This window comes from Parastagonospora nodorum (assembly GCF_000146915.1).
Source record: "Parastagonospora nodorum SN15 chromosome Unknown scaffold_20, whole genome shotgun sequence".
Classification (NCBI taxonomy): domain Eukaryota; kingdom Fungi; phylum Ascomycota; class Dothideomycetes; order Pleosporales; family Phaeosphaeriaceae; genus Parastagonospora; species Parastagonospora nodorum.
The window spans coordinates 587,494-605,611 of record NW_001884568.1 but is presented as its reverse complement, the minus strand read 5'-3'; the positions used below and the strand labels follow the sequence as shown (position 1 = coordinate 605,611).

At 55.5% G+C, this 18,118-nt stretch overlaps 7 protein-coding genes across 7 annotated transcripts; 4 read left to right on the top strand and 3 right to left on the bottom strand.

Annotated features, from left to right (window-relative positions):
* Positions 1-441: 441 nt before the first annotated feature.
* On the bottom strand, positions 442-2,070 carry SNOG_11879 (hypothetical protein; the record flags this gene model as incomplete). The annotated part of the gene is made up of 6 exons (XM_001802064.1): positions 442-1,350; positions 1,399-1,513; positions 1,564-1,617; positions 1,701-1,903; positions 1,975-2,024; positions 2,050-2,070. The coding sequence occupies 6 exons, from the start codon at positions 2,068-2,070 to the stop codon at positions 684-686; spliced, it is 1,110 nt and encodes a 369-aa protein (XP_001802116.1). The 3' UTR covers positions 442-683.
* Positions 2,071-2,806: 736 nt separating this feature from the next.
* SNOG_11878 (hypothetical protein) lies at positions 2,807-4,483 on the bottom strand (the record flags this gene model as incomplete). Its single annotated transcript, XM_001802063.1, has 3 exons — positions 2,807-3,505; positions 3,576-4,142; positions 4,204-4,483. The coding sequence occupies 3 exons, from the start codon at positions 4,481-4,483 to the stop codon at positions 3,207-3,209; spliced, it is 1,146 nt and encodes a 381-aa protein (XP_001802115.1). The 3' UTR covers positions 2,807-3,206.
* Positions 4,484-5,093: 610 nt separating this feature from the next.
* On the top strand, positions 5,094-5,630 carry SNOG_11877 (hypothetical protein; the record flags this gene model as incomplete). Its single annotated transcript, XM_001802062.1, has 2 exons — positions 5,094-5,327; positions 5,517-5,630. The coding sequence occupies 2 exons, from the start codon at positions 5,094-5,096 to the stop codon at positions 5,628-5,630; spliced, it is 348 nt and encodes a 115-aa protein (XP_001802114.1).
* Positions 5,631-8,095: 2,465 nt separating this feature from the next.
* SNOG_11876 (hypothetical protein) lies at positions 8,096-9,450 on the top strand (the record flags this gene model as incomplete). Its single annotated transcript, XM_001802061.1, has 3 exons — positions 8,096-8,308; positions 8,368-8,710; positions 8,807-9,450. 3 exons carry the CDS (start codon positions 8,096-8,098, stop codon positions 9,448-9,450), a joined length of 1,200 nt encoding a protein of 399 aa, XP_001802113.1.
* A 1,211-nt stretch (positions 9,451-10,661) lies between these two features.
* On the bottom strand, positions 10,662-13,283 carry SNOG_11875 (hypothetical protein; the record flags this gene model as incomplete). Its single annotated transcript, XM_001802060.1, has 2 exons — positions 10,662-11,310; positions 11,758-13,283. 2 exons carry the CDS (start codon positions 13,281-13,283, stop codon positions 10,662-10,664), a joined length of 2,175 nt encoding a protein of 724 aa, XP_001802112.1.
* A 1,228-nt stretch (positions 13,284-14,511) lies between these two features.
* On the top strand, positions 14,512-16,185 carry SNOG_11874 (hypothetical protein; the record flags this gene model as incomplete). The annotated part of the gene is made up of 1 exon (XM_001802059.1): positions 14,512-16,185. One exon carries the CDS (start codon positions 14,512-14,514, stop codon positions 16,183-16,185), a length of 1,674 nt encoding a protein of 557 aa, XP_001802111.1.
* Positions 16,186-16,705: 520 nt separating this feature from the next.
* On the top strand, positions 16,706-17,783 carry SNOG_11873 (hypothetical protein; the record flags this gene model as incomplete). The annotated part of the gene is made up of 3 exons (XM_001802058.1): positions 16,706-16,906; positions 16,953-17,465; positions 17,515-17,783. 3 exons carry the CDS (start codon positions 16,706-16,708, stop codon positions 17,740-17,742), a joined length of 942 nt encoding a protein of 313 aa, XP_001802110.1. The 3' UTR covers positions 17,743-17,783.
* Between the last annotated feature and the right edge of the window lie 335 nt (positions 17,784-18,118).

Sequence of the window (18,118 nt, the reverse complement as noted above, 5' to 3'; positions counted from 1 at the left end):
CCAAACCCCATCTCTCTCAAGTTCAAGTTTACACCCGGCAAAGTCCCGCCCCAAGGAAGGTGTTCTATAACAGATTCTTCAAGAAACCATACAAGTGACAAGTGACCCAAAAAGTATAGTTCAAAGCGAGTCTGTTGGGTTGTTCACGTTCTTGTCTGTCTGTCTGCAGCTTTGCGACGGCATTCTCCGATAGGTTTCTTGGTAGCGACGCAGTGAGAGAGGTTAGATTATGTTTACTGTTTGAAACTACGCTTGTTGTCGGACAAGTCTTTGGGATCTCAGTCGAGCTGGTTCAGAGAGAGTCGGATGGAGCTGTGAAAACCATGACTTTGAATCGTGTGAGGTAGTACAACACAAACAACAGGAGAGGCGGACGATATGATAGACATGGAGTGCGTACAACAACAGAAGCTTATTGACACGAAAAAGGCACAAGATGACGAATTAGGCTCACGGAATATGGCATTGGATACTGAGGTAGATGAGAGTTAATTTTTCGAAGCCCGACCGCCCCATCCATCCATTTTGTGATCCTTAGATCGTGCTGCATTTCCAGCTCAACTCGTCGTTCAATCATTGTCAGATCCTTTGCTTGATTTCGTTCCAGGTCCATCTACACATGTGTGACGGATGTTTGACACGGCTGCTCGAGTCGTGTGTTAGTCGACATGGATTTGTCGAACTTATGCGCCCAGGCTGGGGAAAGCGCTGGAGTCGGCGATGTTGGGGCCAGACTGTCCACCACGTCCACCACGGGGACGGGCATCACCACGGGCACCGCGAGCACCATCGCCACGACCGCGTCCGCCGCGGAACTCGCCACGGTCTCCGCCACGGCCACGACCTTCGCCGCCACGGAATTCACCGCCGCCACGACCGCGTCCCTCGCCACGACCACGGGTACCGTCGCCGCGTCCGCGGCCACCACGGCTACCACCCTCACGGGGAGGGGGAGCAAGCATACGGTCGCCGTCGAGCTCGACGTGGACCTTCTCCTTGCGCTGGCGCTCACGCTTGGCCTTGGCACCCTGGCCGGCCATGTAGGCCTCCTCCTCTTCTTCGCGGCTCAGAGCCTTGCCCTCGGGGAACTTCTTGCTGCTGCCCTCGTTGGGCTTGCGGACGTTCTGGGCGGCGAGGCCGAGCTTCTTCTCGGCCTGCTCAACAAGGTAGGCAGCGTAGGACTTGCTCCTGTCCTCTGGCTCGGGCTCGGGCTGGTTCTCGCCCTCAGCAGCGTCAGCGACGGCATCCTTCTCTTCAGCCTTGGCAATGGCATCGCCAGCTACTTCGTCCTCGAGCTCAGCGTTGCCGTCGTTTCCGCCCCAGCCGTGAGCAGCCTGCTTCTCCTGCTCACTGTTACTTGTTAGTGGCGCTCAAAAATTGGAATCTGGCTATGCTTACCCGATGCCGGTCCTGCTGCGACGGTCACCATCGGCACGGGGACCACCACGGCCTCCGCCACGGCCACCACGGCCACGGCCGCGGTAGTTGCCACGCTCACCAGTTCCAGAAGGCTCTTCTTGTCGTGTTAGTAGAGATTGAAAGCAGTATGCGGGGTGTACTAACCACCTGATCCACGGCCACGGTTCTTGTCAGCGCCGACACCGCGATCCCGGAAAGCTGTTCTCAATTAGCCCAGTCCAGGTCTGCTGTCTCTACGCAAGGCTTGCGGAGGCCTTCCTCGGCTCCTCGTGATGACGTACCGTTCTCGTTCGCGCTGGCGGTCTGTTTGGCGCGGGTCTGGGTGCCTGTTCGCTCGGGCGCAGGCTTGGGGGCATCGGTACCGTCGCGCTTGCCGTGCCTCATAACGGGCTTCTCGATGGCCCTTGTTGGGGGGTCGGCCGGCCTGTCGGGGTCGAGCTCTGGGTCATTGCCTGCGGGGTGGTGAGTATTGGGCGGGCAGCCTCTTCGATGCCGCATTCACGTACCCAGCAGCTCATAAATGTTCTGCCATCTCAGTTAGCCATTGCCCCGTACAACTTCTCTCGCACAGCAATTGCAGCTGGCGGTGCGGCGCAGACTCGAGACTGCGCCCGGGGAAGTGGAGCTCACCTTGGAAACTACAGCAGACATCTTGGTGGATTGGAGCGCCTTTCGCGCTTTTCCCGTCTAGATGCGCAATCTGCGGAGAGGGAGGGAAGATGAGAGAGCTTGCCCTACGGACTTAGGACGTGACTCTCGGGGGTGTTGTGGCTTTCAGGCGAGAAGCGAGGTTGACGTGAGGTTGGCGGGCGCTCCAAAATTCGCTGTGGTGCTAGCTTTCCGTTCGCTTAGGCTCCATGGGCTGCCCGTGCCCCACCAACCCTCGGACTTGAAAGGTGCAAACAAAGCAACATCGCAGCAATTATTGTCCGCGTCACTTCTGTGACGGAATCAGCGGCATGACAGAGTGCGAATGGCTGATTACAACACTGATATACTTGATGCTGCTTGCGCAATCACTCGGGCTTTGTCTGTGTGTCCTGCAGCCCTTGATGCCTGAATGGCACTTGCAATTCTGACAGTAGACCACTCAGCTCGAAATGTTCACAAACACCTGTAGTACGGTTGTTGCAATGTCTCGTACACTGCCATGTAAGAGGGAGCATCACATTGTGGCCTACCGTTGCAGCGCATAGCTTCAGGCTCTTGGCTCAGCAAGCTGCTCTCATGACATGGGTGAGCTCACGTAAATTTGCCTGCACGCTATGTAGCACACAATCTCACCACTATACGGAATGCTTAGAGCTCAATCGCAGGTGCCTTGCATGCCTCGCTTAGCCGAGCTGATCTTGGCTCCCCTTCACGTCATCCCGAGGTTCAGGCGAAATTATTTCAAGTGACTCATTGTTATGGACAGCGGTCAGAATATTACAGTATGTACAATCAAGTAATGTCTCGAGTCTGGAATTTGTTCGACCCAAGTCTTGACAACATCCAACAGTTGACTTTCTGGAAGGCCAGCTACCTTCTATGTCCATAACACCGTTGCTGAAGCTGAATATTGGAACATGAACTTTTTGAGAAAACCCCCCATCGTTTCAGACCGGAAAATATCCAAAGTCGTGTAGAGTAAACGCCAATGTACTGCCCTCACACGTCCAAGGCGGATTGAGCCAGTTTCGACCCCCGCTAGCAATAGCATTAAAGATCTTGTGTGAGTAATGTCGTGTCCAGGAAGATAAGTGTCGTATATCGTCTTCGCTCATTTCGGAATCATTCGTGTCCTCTCATCGAGATTCGTACATGGTGGGGAAGTGCATGCTTGCCGAGAGCCCAAATGGATCAGCGTCGAGCATGGGGTCGTATGGGTCGAAGAGGTGGTTGTTCATGCCATTGAAGACATGGCCGCCGTCATTCGGCGCTAGCGCAGCTGGGCTGGTGAACGGGGGGTTCTGTGAGGGGGGCATTGGTGGCGGCATATTGTTCGCCGGTGGGAAGTTTTGCTGCGGGAAGGGACCGGGGCCTGCAGATTGATCGCTCGGGTCATCGTGGTCGTAGGAGTCTGCTTGTTCCTCATACTCCTGCTCTGTAACACAAAATCAGCCTAGGATTACAAAGTCCTATCCCTAAGGAATGAAGGAAGGGGGTCAGCTTGCCCAGTTGAGACATATGGTCTGTAAATTGCGTCTGGAATTGGAAACCTGTGCTACTGTTCTGCGTTATGCCGTTGCCGTTGTTGGCCACAGGAGGAGCGTTGGACATGCCATTTGCTGGGGGTTGGTTTGTGAGTATAGCTGGCCGCTGGGGTCCCATGTTGGGTGTGAAGTTTGATCTAGGTGGCTGAGGCCGCAATGGCTGCTGCTGCTGTTGCTGTTGCTGCTGCGGCGGTATCGGCCCAAAGTTGGGCGACACTGACTGACCATGGGGCATGAAATTAGGAGAGCGCGTCGCTGATTGAGCGGGCGAAGAGAGATGCGAGCCAGGCGTGGGCTGCGACAAGGGCGAACGCTGAATAGGCCCATCGGGCTGTATCATAGGCAGGCCATTAGAGCCATCAGCCTTTGGAGGCCCTTGAAGCGACCGCCGCTGCTGCTGTCGGTTCAAGACTGCACGCTGCGAGAGCGGTGCTTGGTTGGGGGAATTATGAGCAGACACTGGAGGCCGTGTTGGCCCCAGGTTGGGACTACCAGTCTTTGCGCGCAGCTCGGCCTGGACGTCAATGCCTAGTGGACAGGGCGTTAGTATGGGTCCGGGTGGTGGGCAGAGATAAGGACTTGGGGTCACCTTTCTCTAGCAAGATTCTTTCCAGAAGCGAATTCTTGTAGCGGAGCATAAGGCATTCGTCGGCGGCATTGCGATGACTGTTCTGCAGGTTCTGCAGCGTCTCCTCATGGTGCTTGATGGTGCTCTCGAGCTGCTTGATGTACTCTGTGCGGCGCTCGCGGAAGGCGGCTTGTGCCTGTCTATTGCGCTGCTTGCGCTCCTCCGAGGTTGCGTATATCTTACGGCGCTTGGTTAGTCCTATCTTCTCAAACGATACAGAGTGCGCATATTCAGCAGTCATGGTGGCAGGCATGGGGAGGGCTCAGTGCTCACGGGTTTGCGGCCGCCTTTGCGCTTCTGCTGCTGGGGCTCTTCTTGAGTATATGTCTCGGCCAGACCAGGTTCAGGCGACGATCCGATAGACGACGTCGAACCATCGCGAGAGGCGTCTGCCTTGCCCACGGGGGCCGTCATATCTGTTACGACACTATCTCCCATCTGCGGCTCGCGCACCCCTCCAGCTGATAGAGGGGCACGTTGCGCGCCAAGACGTGCGATAGACGCGACAGCGAACAGAGGCAGAAGGTCGATATGGCGGCAGGAGGCTCTAGGCGGCTAAGCGCGCCAATTCAGGGCAGCCGCAACGTCGGGTCGAGGGGCGATACCGTGTGTTGGGGAGTTTGATAATGTGCGATAACGAAATGGCTTCGGGGCCTGTGTGTGGTTGCGCAGTAGTTGTGAGGTAAGCTCTTGGGTAATGGAAACGGAAGAGGGCTCTGACCGAGGGGCGGAGGTGCTGGACTGTAAAAGGCGGGCGGGGACCACTTTCTTGTCCAGCGGACCAGCGCGCCCAGGCACTCTCAGGGCTCTCGCTGTGTGGATAGAACGTCTGCTCGCCCGCCAGAAGAAGGATGCCTCAGCAGCGGGCAGCAAATAGCACGCGGCCGTTCCGCGCTGCACGTCACACTCGCGATCCGGCCAAGGCGTCCACAGAGTTTTCTCGCGGGGTGCTCACGGCGCATGCAGCCCTCCCTGGTCTCGAGCTTGAGCTGGCAGCGCAGCGTAGCCAGAATGAAGACGGCCGTGGTCGACGACGGACGCCGAACATGGCATCTGCTGCCGACAGGATCGCGACGCCGCATGCGGTCTAGCGCCGCATTAGCTCCCGCGCCATCGTGAATTGCGACCTCGTTTCTCCGGATCTCCTGCGAGCCTGCAGTCTTATCACCACGGCCGCCTCCCATCGCCGGCGCGGACCTGCTCGCATCTTCACCACGGTCATGCGCGACCGTCCACCGATTTTCTGCGCACCTCTACGACTTGTTGCGGTGGAGAACGAGCACCCGCGGTCGAGTCGCGCGTCTCTATCCGACCTCGGAGCTCGCTTACCGTCAAACGCCGACGAGGATGAAGACGCTGCGAACCTGCAAACCGTGCCGCTGCGGTAGGGCTGACAATGCACCTCCGTCTGATATGTGGCGCAGCCATCACCTATAGCAGATAGGCACCAGCACGTTCATACGTCGACTCGCACCGATAGACCCCTCCTGAGTTTCGCCAGGCCTGCTCTTACAGTCGCGACGTTGGGGTGCTGTGACGTGGACAACGCAACGCTGCTGCAGCGCAAAGTGTTTTCGGTCACGCTCGTCGTAGCTTCCCCGCCTGCACTGCAGACTACACACGGAAAGAGCCACCCAGCCTGTTCACTCGTGCTTCAGCACCACGCAGCCGTGCCAGCACTTCGCCTGGGATTCGCCGAAGTCGTTGCTTTTATGCACCACATGAGCCTTGCTATCCCGAAGCGCCCTAGCGTCGAGCCGCTTTTTTCTCGGCTGAGCGAACAGGTGACCAGAAGGCGGTCGAGACTCGCACGACAACTCTGGTACGCGCTACGGTGCATCGTGACATTCCAAGTGCGTGTCGAGTGGAATTGTGCCGTGATGAGGTGGTCATGTTTTGTGTCGAGACGAGCGAGACGGACGTGAGCTATGCGTCGTGAATCGCCAGGAGCGGTGAATCCTATGCGGAGCTTGACATATGCTGTAGATCATGTAGTACCGGATTACAGACTCACTTTCCAGGTGCAATTCGTAGTAACATGGACTCGCAGAATTGTGCAGGTGAACAATTCGCAGATGTAGGCAACGTCAAGCTAAAATCACTTCTCGCACATTTCGCCTCAATCTGTGCTTGCTTTGTTTACTTCTCGCGGGGTGATTGAGGCAGGAGCATAGAATGCCGTGCACTTTCCTCTCAAACACTGTCTATCTGCAACATCATAGCGCATCTTCGCGTTCTCTCACCATGTACACCTCCCGCGACAAACCTCGCCGCGCCCCACAGGATATCGAGCATCGACATAGTCTCACATGACTTTTCCCCTGATTTCAGCAGTATCGGATCCCGCATCAACTACTCGGTCAGCATCTAATCTCTAGCCGTACTTCGTGCGAAGCCTATCGTTCACGGAGTTGTCTGGCATACCTAGAGCATCTCAGCAACGGCTGCTGACGGTATGCAGCGATGACATTCTCCGAGATCGCGGGGCGGCTGCTGAAAGGGTCAGGTTACTCGCACACTCCTTCGTCTAGCAAAGACCAGCCTCTTCCGCCAGGTCTCTCGTTCGACAGAGAGAGCGGCGCCTCTTTCCTTACATCGCCCGGGTCCGATAGCAGTCAAGTCCTTGGCTGTGGCGGCATGGTTGGCAGTAACTTTGGTGAACCCATAGGACACTCCACCAACGCCTCTTCTTGGGCGAGAATACGTCCTCTCTCAGATATCCGTGAACTCACCGAGCCCAGTCTAGCAGATACACTGCTACGAAAACCTGTCTCAGAGAAACTGCCGCGAAGCACGTCTCGCCCCGATCTTTCACGGAAGCCGTCCGTGGCTTCAAAGCGACGCCCCAGTGTTGACCATCGCAATGGTGAAAACAGGGAGCCGGACCGGAAGATCAGCTTAGAGAGCAATGGCATTAGATCTGTTCACCGAGGACGATCCTTTAGAACGCCATCCCCACCAAGTCCAGCGGACAACAACAGCATATCAAGTATATACAGCATACCACATGGCAATGTGCCACGACGCTCCTCATCGCGAACGCGCGCACGCAGCACTTCCAAATCACGACCACCACTCCAGCATATAACTCAGCGCGCCCCAGCCACCACGACACTCAATATGGTTCCAAGCATACCGCCACCTGACCATACTATTCCTCGGCGTGGACATTCGCAGTCGCCGGTGCGCCATGTCGCTGCGCGGCTCGATCCCATATCACACGATACTAATCGACGCATACCTTCTAGAACATTTGTTCGAGAGCCAATTTCGAAGGAGCTACTTGAGTTCCCGTCACATCGACATCCTCGTATAGATCTCGGTCTCGATTTATTGGCGGGCATATTCGTAGGTGGAGGGTCAATTGAGGGAACAGTACAAATCAACGTTGACGACGCTGAGCGAATACGTCATAGAAGGACTTTGGACATAGCCCGAATATCTATCGACCTCCTTGGAATAGAGGAGATCAGTGGAAACAGACGTTGTGTGTTTATGAATCTTGCTACAGAGCTACTCGACGAAAAGAACCCGCCACCAGCGAACATGGTGGATACACAAGAGCCGATCAGCCCCCGCAACGTCTTCTGGCATCTGATGCCATCCGTAACGAATCTCGCGTTTAATCTTAGTTTGCCACTTAACGTCGGACCTCCGCCATTCCAGTCGAAGAACGCAAGGATACGATACGTGCTTTGTGTGTCACTCCTCGTCCGCGATCACGGCAGGCAATATATTGTGAGGACATCGGAGGATGTCACAGTACTATCTGTCTATGACCGTACGTGTCTTACATCTATTTCCCTCCAACTGAACTAACTGAACTAACTGAGTACCAGCCGAGAAAGCGCTCATGTCGCTACCAAGCCCACTTACGGCATCCGACGAGTGGGTCAAGCCTCGTGAGACTACCCTGGAAGTCGTTCGAGTCACAGCAGGCCTCCATCGACAGGTCTGGGTTAGTGGGACGAGCATCTACGTCGACGTCCACATCGCCAACAACAGCCGCAAGACGGTCAAAAAGATTGAGCTGCAATTGGAACGAGATATATTGTGCTACAACCATGTCTGTTCAGGGACAGAGAGGCATTTACATGGTTTACAGCTAACAAGTCCTCATTGTAGGCTGCTGCATCGACAATGGAGAAGTCGGCTGGCCAAGCTCGTATCTTCGACAACAATGACCGCTCGATACTTAGCAAATCAATGGTCAAGCAGGGTTCTGCTGGCTGGCACGGAGTTTCTACCCATCAAACGCATATTCGGACGTGCGATCTAGAGTTACCTCGCGGCCTCGGTACAGTCAAGTGTGGTAAGACCCTCGCTACATTTGTCAAGGTACCAGTGGCTAATTTTGCAGGCAAATACTTCGAGGTACGATACTTCTTGAACGTAATCGTCAGCAGCACACACACGTTAGTCTCGTACATCTCAATCGCCGTCCCAGCTAATTTCGTTCAGCAAGCTGGTAATTGTCCAGTTGCCCATTGTGCTCATACACATGGTTCGTGTCTATTCTATCTCCACAATACAAGGCTGAGCTGACCATACTAGAACTCTCTAGACGTCGTCCCCAACTCCGTCGCCCAAGTCGCCATGGCCATCGAAGAAAAGCGCTCCCTACACACCCACCAGCGCAACCCCTCCATGACGCGGCGCCCTTCACAATCCGTCCAAGGCCGCGCCTTCGCCGCTCCACGCATGCAATCCCTCGAACGGATGCGCGCCCGCGCCGACGACATCCAAGACCTCAGTCAAGCCCTTGACCAAAGCCCCCGCAAATTCACCCTCCACAGAACCAATTCAAACTGGGACTACCGCACGCCTCCTTCCAATCGCAAAGGCAGAATCCTCGGTGACGGCGAAGCAGCTGACCTCAAAGACCGCCTGCGAAGAGTCTGCTCAAACGCAACTGTCGGCTCCAAACCCAACTTACATAGAGATAGCTCGACGAGATCGCACCGTGGAACTACGTCCGCCCTGGGCTTCAGGGAGGCGGAAGTTCGTGAGGACATGGAACTCGCGGGCCTGGGTGAGACGGGGGAGGTGCGGTTCAAGCAGCGCCTGGAACAGAGTCGCGAGCGCCAGTATCGGTTTAGCAAGAAGAAGAGTATGGAGAGGTGGAAGGGCGTGGCGAATGTTGGGGTTGGGTGGTTGAAAGGTGGTGGTAGTGCGAGGGAGGAGCGTGAGCGCGATGGGTGGGTTTGAGTTGGGCAGTGAAGGAAGGAGCTTCTGAGTAAGGCTTTTTGGATACGAACGGAATATTGGATAGTTGGGTAGAGATATTACTATACTGCCAAGGCAACATACATACTTCACATTGAAAGCTCATGGGCGTGTGTATGCTGAAGTGTGGGAAATACGTTGCTGATATTGCCCTGCCGAACGTGTATCACAACGCCTACACAGTGTGCATGTCAGAGTTGACACAGCCGCCCTATAAACACCCCTAATTCACCATGTGCTCAAGATTCAATCCCCACTCTCCTCAATCTATAAAGTCGAATTGAACAGTCCCAGCGTACTTCACACAAATGATGCCACGCTGGCAAGTGATGTACGTGATCGAGCAGTTCGAGACAGGGAAGGAAAGGAGATAGTTTCTCCCCCATGGTTGTCTACGAATCAGGACAGCAGTCCCATTCTATTCTGCGCTCCTTTCGTCCATGCCTTTGGAGGACTGACAATGTTCTACTCTGTGATCTTGCATCTGGCACTGGCACCCTGTCAGCACTGCGCATGCGATGGGAAGGGAAGGGATGACGCCGCAGCATGCATGTATAGCGCAAGCAAAAGCAGCCCACCTCTATTCACCCACGGAATACTTTCAAGTTGCAAGAAATCTTCAATTCCGCCGTCGATTGACTGAACTATGTACACGAAAATAAAGGCTGATGCAATGCCAAACAAAACGCCAAGGAGATACTAGGAAAGGCAAAAAAAAAAAAAAAAAAAAAAAACATGAAGCCCATGCGAGCCGGTGTGTGTGAGAGAAAAAACGCCATTTTGAATACACCCTTCATTCGTGCGCATGCATGCAAACACGCTTCAACTCCTCCTTTTACGCTCAGTTAGAAATGCAAATCATCAAGGGGCGATCCAAGTAGATCTTCCACTTTGCGTCGCGAAAAAAACGATGCGGGAGCTTTTCAATGTAAGCCTCCAAGAAAAAGTGCCGCGCCGCAGGTTGGTAGGCTTTGTATCAACACGCAGCAGCGGCGGAGAATGTTCGAAACCACAGGCCCGACTCGACTCTGCGTCTCATTGCTACTCCCTGCAACATAGGTGAAGACTGCGCCGCCGCGGATGAGTGCCGGGCAGGTCGCAGCTCCGTCACATCTCGGCCGGATAGTAGGCTGGGTATATAACGTCAACAATCGTCAATATAAGCTCTAGGAATGGCATCTGTTTTTTTGTGCTCACTCGCCAGTGCTGTTTCCTCTCTGCCTCCTGCCCAAGGTGACGTTCCTATTGGTCAGGTCGGATACTCCGCCGATCGAGTTGCGATTGTTCGGGTTTCGGTTGACCGCGAGCTGGGTACGTGCACGCAGTGTGCTTGCTACTTGCTTCTCATATGCTGGAGAGCTTTCGCGGAAGTCGTAGCGTCGACTGTTGTCTCGGAAGAGAAGACTGTTCTCGTTCTGGGTGGCTGTGGGCCGTCGGAGGCTCGAGGAAGACTGTAACGAAGGCGGTGACTGTAGCTCTGGCAGTGGCTCACGGGACGTGTATTGTCGAGCAGCAAGTCTGCTCTTCTCTGTTGGTCGCAGAGATCTGAAGTCGGTCATTGCACGAGATGGTGCTCTCATAATAGGATCTTCGTCGTCGTCATCCACACTACTACGATTCCGGTGGAGGCTTGTACCAGCACGTGAGAGCCGCGAGGAAAACTGCCTCTCGTGATCGAAATCTTGACTTGATTCTCGCGGTATGCCATTGCCATTGTACAGCATGCTTGTCCTGCGGGCCTCAATCCGATGCATTGCTCGGCTAGGACTGACATTCGACATGGTGTTACTCTCGGGCTCGATGCTTTGTCGAACGGTCGGAGAGTCACCATTGATCTGCACGCTGGGTCGTCGCGATATGGTATGGGTTGATGATCTCACTGCTGGGCTAGACACGCCTGTCTTTGTTTCACATAGGGCTATGCACAGTTCCGTGAGGCTTCGGCACATGTTGTCAGCTTTGCGCCGAACTTGTCTGTCAGAAACATTGGCTCCTCCGAGAATTGAGCTGGCAGAGTGCAGGGTTCCTTGTGGCCCGGCGCTGCCGGTCATTTCTGCCAATGTCAGGGCCTCGCCTACTGTGGCGTCAAGGACGCGATATACAGCCGGGGAAGTATGTTGCCGTGCTTTCGCTAGAGCCTCACGCAATAAAGGATGAGTACGGCTGCTTGTGTGCCCGTCTATAGTGGACTCGGGCGGCGAAAGGTTGGATTTACGCTGCTGATTTGGAGAAGAAGAGACTGTCGTGGCGGACGTGTTTGCCGTCCGTGGTCGTTCCGCTGTCGCTTGCGATACGATGGCTCCCGAAGTCGAAGGGATCTTGCCGCCCATCTCAATGCGCCTAATGCGGCTCTTCAGCTCGTCCAGCTCGTCCCAGACAGATACAGCTGGCCCGGTGGAGCCATGCGACTCGGTCCCGTCGGCATGAGACGAGGGCTCGCGCTGCACAGGCTCGACCTGTGGCGCCCTAGCATCATCTCGCGAAGAAGAGTAGTGGCCTAGGTTCGATGGGCGGTAGGTGCCGGTCCTGCTCGGTGGAGTGTGCACTGCTTCTGGTTGTGAGCCTCGCCGTTTGTTGCCAAGCTGCGCAAGGAAGTCACGGGGCGACAGATCCGAGTCTCTTCGCGAAGAGAAGGATGCCTTGCTATTTAGCTCGGGCGGGCGGGTTCGCGGTGATTCGAGCGGCGTGCCTGGGGACTGGGGAGGGCGCTCCTGCTGCGTTCGGGACGCGCTGGGAAGGAGCGACGAGCGGCGCGGCTGAACGTTGGACCGTGATTCGGTGGTCGAGGATATGCGGGTGACGGTGGGTGCGGTAGAGGTGGAAGGCCCGGGCGACGGAGACTGCAGCGCTGATGGCGAGGACATGCGGTTCACGCGGGCGATGCGGGAGCGCAGCTTCTCGTGGCGCGCCGAGTCGACATGCTGGCGCTGCTTGGGCGGCGCAACGTCTTCGGCAATGTTCAGGAACAGGTCCTCATTCTGCTCGCCATCGGTGCCTGAGGTGTCCGTGGCCCTGCGCCCGTTCTGCGCAGGGCGGCGGCGGTCCTCGTAGTTGCTGGGCGAGCCCGAGTCCGACTCGGACGAGGACGAGGACGAGTCGTCAATGGAGCTGGCCATGGGCTGTGTGGTGCGGGCAGTGCCCGTGGCGGTCGTGGCGGTCGTGGCGGTCGCGTCGGGCTTGGGCTGGGCCGGGGCGTGTGTTTGTTGTTGTTGCTGTGGTGGTTGCGGGGTGGAGTCGCTGAGATTCTCTGCGTCGTCTCTTGGGCGCCGACTGGAGGACTGCGAACCGCCAGGCGAGACCAGCCCCAACGACTGGAACTGCTGCTGGGCGTAGGCAAAGTCGGCGGGCTTCTGCGACGTCCTGCGCGCGTAATCCGAATTGCCGCGAGTAATCAGCGTCACGGGCGGGCCGCGGGAGGTATCATGGCCCGCGCTGAATGATGCTGGTGGTCGTCTGGTGGCCGGTGAGCGGGGCTCTGCGCCAGATGCGGCCGTCTGGGGTGCAAAATACGATGCTGGAGTGGCCGAAGACGTCGAGTGCGGCGTGGGTGCCGTCGGCGTCGAGGGGTTCGAGGCGCGTCGTGATCGTTGGGCTGCAGAGACCGTCGAGCTCGCAGACGGCAGGCGCAACAGAGTCGGTGTGTCGGGCGCGGTCTTCGTGCGCTGGTGTTTGGACGACGGCGACTCTTTTACCACTCTCACCTCCTTTGGATCCTTCGATTCCTTGCCTTCTTTGCGGCTCGAAGACGGCGGGTCGCGTTGTTGTGATGCGTCTTTGGAGCCCTTCTTAGAATGGCGTCGTCCAAATATCGGCATGGCTTATGTAGAGACGTGTGCTGGCACTGACACCAACCAAGCAGGGTTCAGCGCGGGAATGTCATGTAAGGTAGCCAACGCGCGGCATGCTGCTACACGACCCGCAATTGCACGCAGAGTCGTCTTAAGTTTGGCATGCTGCTAAGGAGTTGGCAAAGGTTTGCATTCTGCCATAGCGATGCTGGGGTTGGCCGTCTGAAGAGGGACGAGTCGCGAGCTAGGCGCCCCGGCCACCTCTGGTCACAGTACATGTTCGAGCTAGCATTCTAACGCTCTTAAGCGCGTGATTAAGCCTTGGAAGGTTACGCGCAGTTGTCGCTATGATGCAAGCCATCCTTGTGTTGTGCTGACGGTCTAATGTCGTCTTCTTGAAAAAATCCCATCGTCTTCGCGAGCCAGCTACCAACATCTGCCATTGACCACCGAGTAATGTCTGAAACAGGCTGCTACGGGAGACATGGCTTACCATCACCCGTCAACAGCGCCTCTGCAGATCTGAGTGACGAATGGCTGATAGATACAGTGACATCGAGGCAACGATGCCCCAGCCGGACAGCATCTTGAAGCTGTACGCCTCGCCCGATTTGTTTACAACAGCTATCCTGCGCCGGATCAGTCAAGCCCTCCCTTCGTTGAATGACTCGTTTGTGGCCCACGAGAACGCTGTGTTCCAACGTCATAGCACCAGTCTCTATTGTAGGGTTGGCTGGTGTCCCAGCCCTCGAAAAGCGACACTCCCAGCCACCTCTAGCTGCACACGATGCAAGCGTCCAGGTCCGATTGGATATACTTCGAGAGAAATGACAGGAAAGAATGCCACCATTTCCCAGCTCAACAAGCACTTGACAACTTTATCTTGAAGTCGATAAAGTGTACCTGCATATCATCATCCTTGCAGGGGCCTGGAGGTTAGGCGAGCTGTTTTGAATCTTCAATTGCCCTCATGCAAGCCTCAATCACGCATCTTCTTCGGCAGCCGTTTTTGTACAGATGCAAGCTCAGTAAACTAACTAATCCGTCGAAAGTCGAAAGTTTATGTCGTTGAGCTTGTATCTGCTGGTGATTGGCAGGCACGTGATAGAGGCCCAACTTCTGCGCACGTGACGCCACGCGGCCGAACGATAATCCGCGGGAGCCTGATTCGATGAGATAATTTGCCGGCCCATCATCAACTTTGCGAACGCGTCCACCTGCACTCACTCACCTGCTGCCACTCTTGTCGCCCATCATGTCCGTCGCCGCCCTTTCGAAGTCGCTGCCGAAGCCGAAATACACGGGCGAAGAAGAAGAGCTCACACGCAGCACACGCGTGTTGACGACCGAGCAGTACGAGACACAGGTCGCAAGGAGGCAGAATGGCCCACCTGCCTATGGCGCCAGGAAGAACTGGCGACCGCGCAGTGCTGAAGATTTTGGTGATGGCGGCGCGTTCCCAGAGGTACACGTAGCACAATACCCGCTCGACATGGGCAAGAAGGGCGAACCATCGAAATCGAATGCTATGGTCCGCAGAGTCGATGCTGAAGGAAAGACCAAGTACGACGAAATCGCAAAGCGCGGACACGGCGACTCGAGGATAGTGCAAGCGAGCTTCAAGGATCTGATCCCCCTGCGACAGCAAGCCGATGCCGGACAATTAGATCTGGCGCGACCAAGTCAAGAAGTCGTACAAGCGACGAAGGAGAAGACGGAGCAGGCACTCATGGCGCTGGTAGCCGGTCAGACTGCAGCACAGCGACCCAAGAACGTGCAGGGCCGCAAGAACGACGAGCCTACTTTCGTACGATATACACCTACCGCGCAGATGGGCGAAGCACAGGGAAAGACGCGAATCTTCAAGATTCAACAACGACAGATTGATCCGCTTGAACCACCAAAGTTCAAGCACAAGAGGATACCTCGCGGACCGCCGTCACCACCTCCTCCAGTCCTTCACTCCCCACCACGCAAGCTGACCGCCGAGGATCAAGAGATGTGGAAGATCCCGCCTCCTATCAGTAATTGGAAGAATCCCAAGGGTTATACTGTGCCACTGGACAAGCGTCTGGCTGCAGATGGCCGAGGCCTACAGGACGTCACTATCAACGACAAATTTGCACAATTTGGCGAAGCACTCCAGGCGGCAGATCGTCATGCTCGCGAGGAAGTCAAACAGCGCGCAGTCATGCAACAACGATTGGCAGAGAAGGAGAAGCTGCAAAAAGAAGAACATTTACGCAACCTAGCTAAGCAGGCCCGCGAGGAGCGCGCGAACGTCTCGCGCCGCCGTTCTACGAGCGACTCAGACACCGACTCCGAGGAGGAAGCTGTACGGAAGCGACAAGCAGACAGAAAGGAGCGCCGCGAAGATTTCCAGCGCGAGCTCCGCCAATCGCGCATGGGCCAAGAGCGCAAGATTCAAATGCTTGCTCGAGAGCAGAACCGTGATATTTCTGAAAAGGTTGCTCTGGGTTTGGCAAAGCCCACACAGAGCGGCGAGTCGATGTATGACTCTCGTCTATTCAACCAGTCCAGTGGGTTCAATGCCGGCATCAACGAAGACAACCACTACGACAAGCCCCTCTTTGCAGCACAGGACGCTATCAGCAGTATCTACCGGCCAAGCGTCCAACAGGATGATGGGGAAGACGAGGGCCAGACCTACGATCGCATCACCAAGTCCAGCAAATTTGAAGTGTTGGGCAAGGCCAAGGAGGGCTTCAAAGGAGCTGATTTGCAAGAAGCTCGCGAAGGACCAGTGCAGTTTGAGAAGGACACGGATGACCCGTTTAACATCAGCCAGATGATTGACGAGGTTAGAGGCGAGAAAGGAACCGAGAAGACTGGCGAAAAGCGCTTTGGTCTCCAAGAATCAGAGGGACGGTCGGCAAAGCGCGCAAGAGTCGATGATGACAGCGACTGAGTTTGAAGCATGTGAACAGTGTGCATTATTTTCTTGACCACGAGCGTCGGAGTTTTGGGATGTATGGGTGCCGCATATTGGCGATTGTATAGGACCGAAGTCGTCTGACATTTGCATACGGCTTATCATTCAAGACCAATATATTACTGTCTTCGTTCAAACCTTGATGCTACACCGTGTCAGACGTGTGGGACGCCCGTTATGTTGGAAACGAATCACCTCGTGCCTCATTGGCCCGAGATATCTGCAGAATCCTAGTTTCGGATAGCGCACCTTGCACCGACGTCAACTCCCGCTGCAAGTCCAACCACACTATCGCTGCACAAGCTCCAAAGCCCCGCATGCCGCTTACAGTCTCTAGTTGTGGACCCTGAGCTCTTCATTATGTCTGATATGCGGCGTGGCAGAGCACACTCTTGTCGCTTGCTGACTACAGTATTAATACCCCGAGAAGTCTCACACGATCCTCATTGACATACGCAAGAAAGCTGCTTGCTGAATTTGAGTTCTTGGTCACAAAATGGCTTCCAATGGCACAGCAGTAGAGAATGGCAAACAGCACAAGTTCAATCCGAACTTCACACAAGCTGTCATCAACGCTACAGGACCCAAAGCCACTCCGCGCGTACGGCAGCTCACAGCAGGCTTGATACAGCATCTCCATGACTTCGCTCGCGAGAATGAGCTCACGGTTGACGAGTGGATGCAGGGTGTCGAGTTGGTATGTCTGCACCACAGTCCATACACAAGTCACTGACAGCATACAGATGAACGCAGCCGGCAAAATGTCCGACGACAAACGCAACGAAGGTCAGCTCCTCTGCGACATCCTCGGCCTCGAATCCCTCGTCGACGAAATTACCTACAAGCTCGCCTCAGACGCCACCGATGAGCCCACATCAACTGCCATCCTCGGGCCCTTCTACCGCCACAACGCACCCCAGCTGCCTATGGGCGCATGCATCGTCTCTGATGAAGTCAACAAGACGGGAGATAGGACGTGGATGCATGGCATTGTCACGGACTTCAGGACTGGAAAGCCCATCGAGGGTGCGGTCGTGGATGTTTGGCATACCGCGCCGAATGGACTGTACGAGCAGCAGGATCCCAACCAACCTGACATGAATCTCAGGGGCAGGTTCACCACTGGCAAGGACGGAAAGTACGACTTTTATTGCTTGAGGCCGGTGCCGTACCCGATTCCTTTCGATGGGCCAGCGGGCAAGGTATTGCAGGCGTTGGATAGGCATCCGATGAGGCCGGCTCATATTCACTTCTTGGTATGTTAAGATTCATGACTGTAGTGTCTATGTGCTGACTCTGAAACAGCTCGCTGCGCCGGGGTACAAACCTATCGTCACGCAGATCTTCGACCGGAATAGCAAGTACATTGACGACGACGCTGTTTTCGCAGTCAAAGACTCGTTGATTGTGGATTTCAAGCCTTTCCAAGGTGATCCCAAAGCAGACTTTGAGCTGCCATATGACTTCAAAATGGCGAGCTTCGAGGATGCGAAGAAACACGGAGTCAATGGCACGACTGAAGAGAGCGCTTGAGTAGTTCACTGAATCAGAAATACAGCAATGTAAACCACCTCCTTGTGCTCGCGTTTCCACATGTCGGTTTTCTCGGGAGCGACCTGCCCTCTAGCGTAACTCGTTCCGACAACAAGCGGCTCCATCCCGAGCGAGCGCCGATCCCCGCATTTGCACAACGTAGCTAGCCCGCTGACAACCGTGCCGCGGTAGACGACGCCCTACACGCCTTGTCATGCCGATGTGATGCCAATGTAGTGACATGGTGCTAGTGTAGGACTACTTTGTTTCGCTCGTTGCTTCTTCCTTCCTCTTGCATCTTCTCGCTTATCACTGCCAAGTCATCGTCATCTGCCGAAGTGCTGGCAGTAGTCAAGGTAGATATGTGAAGATGTGG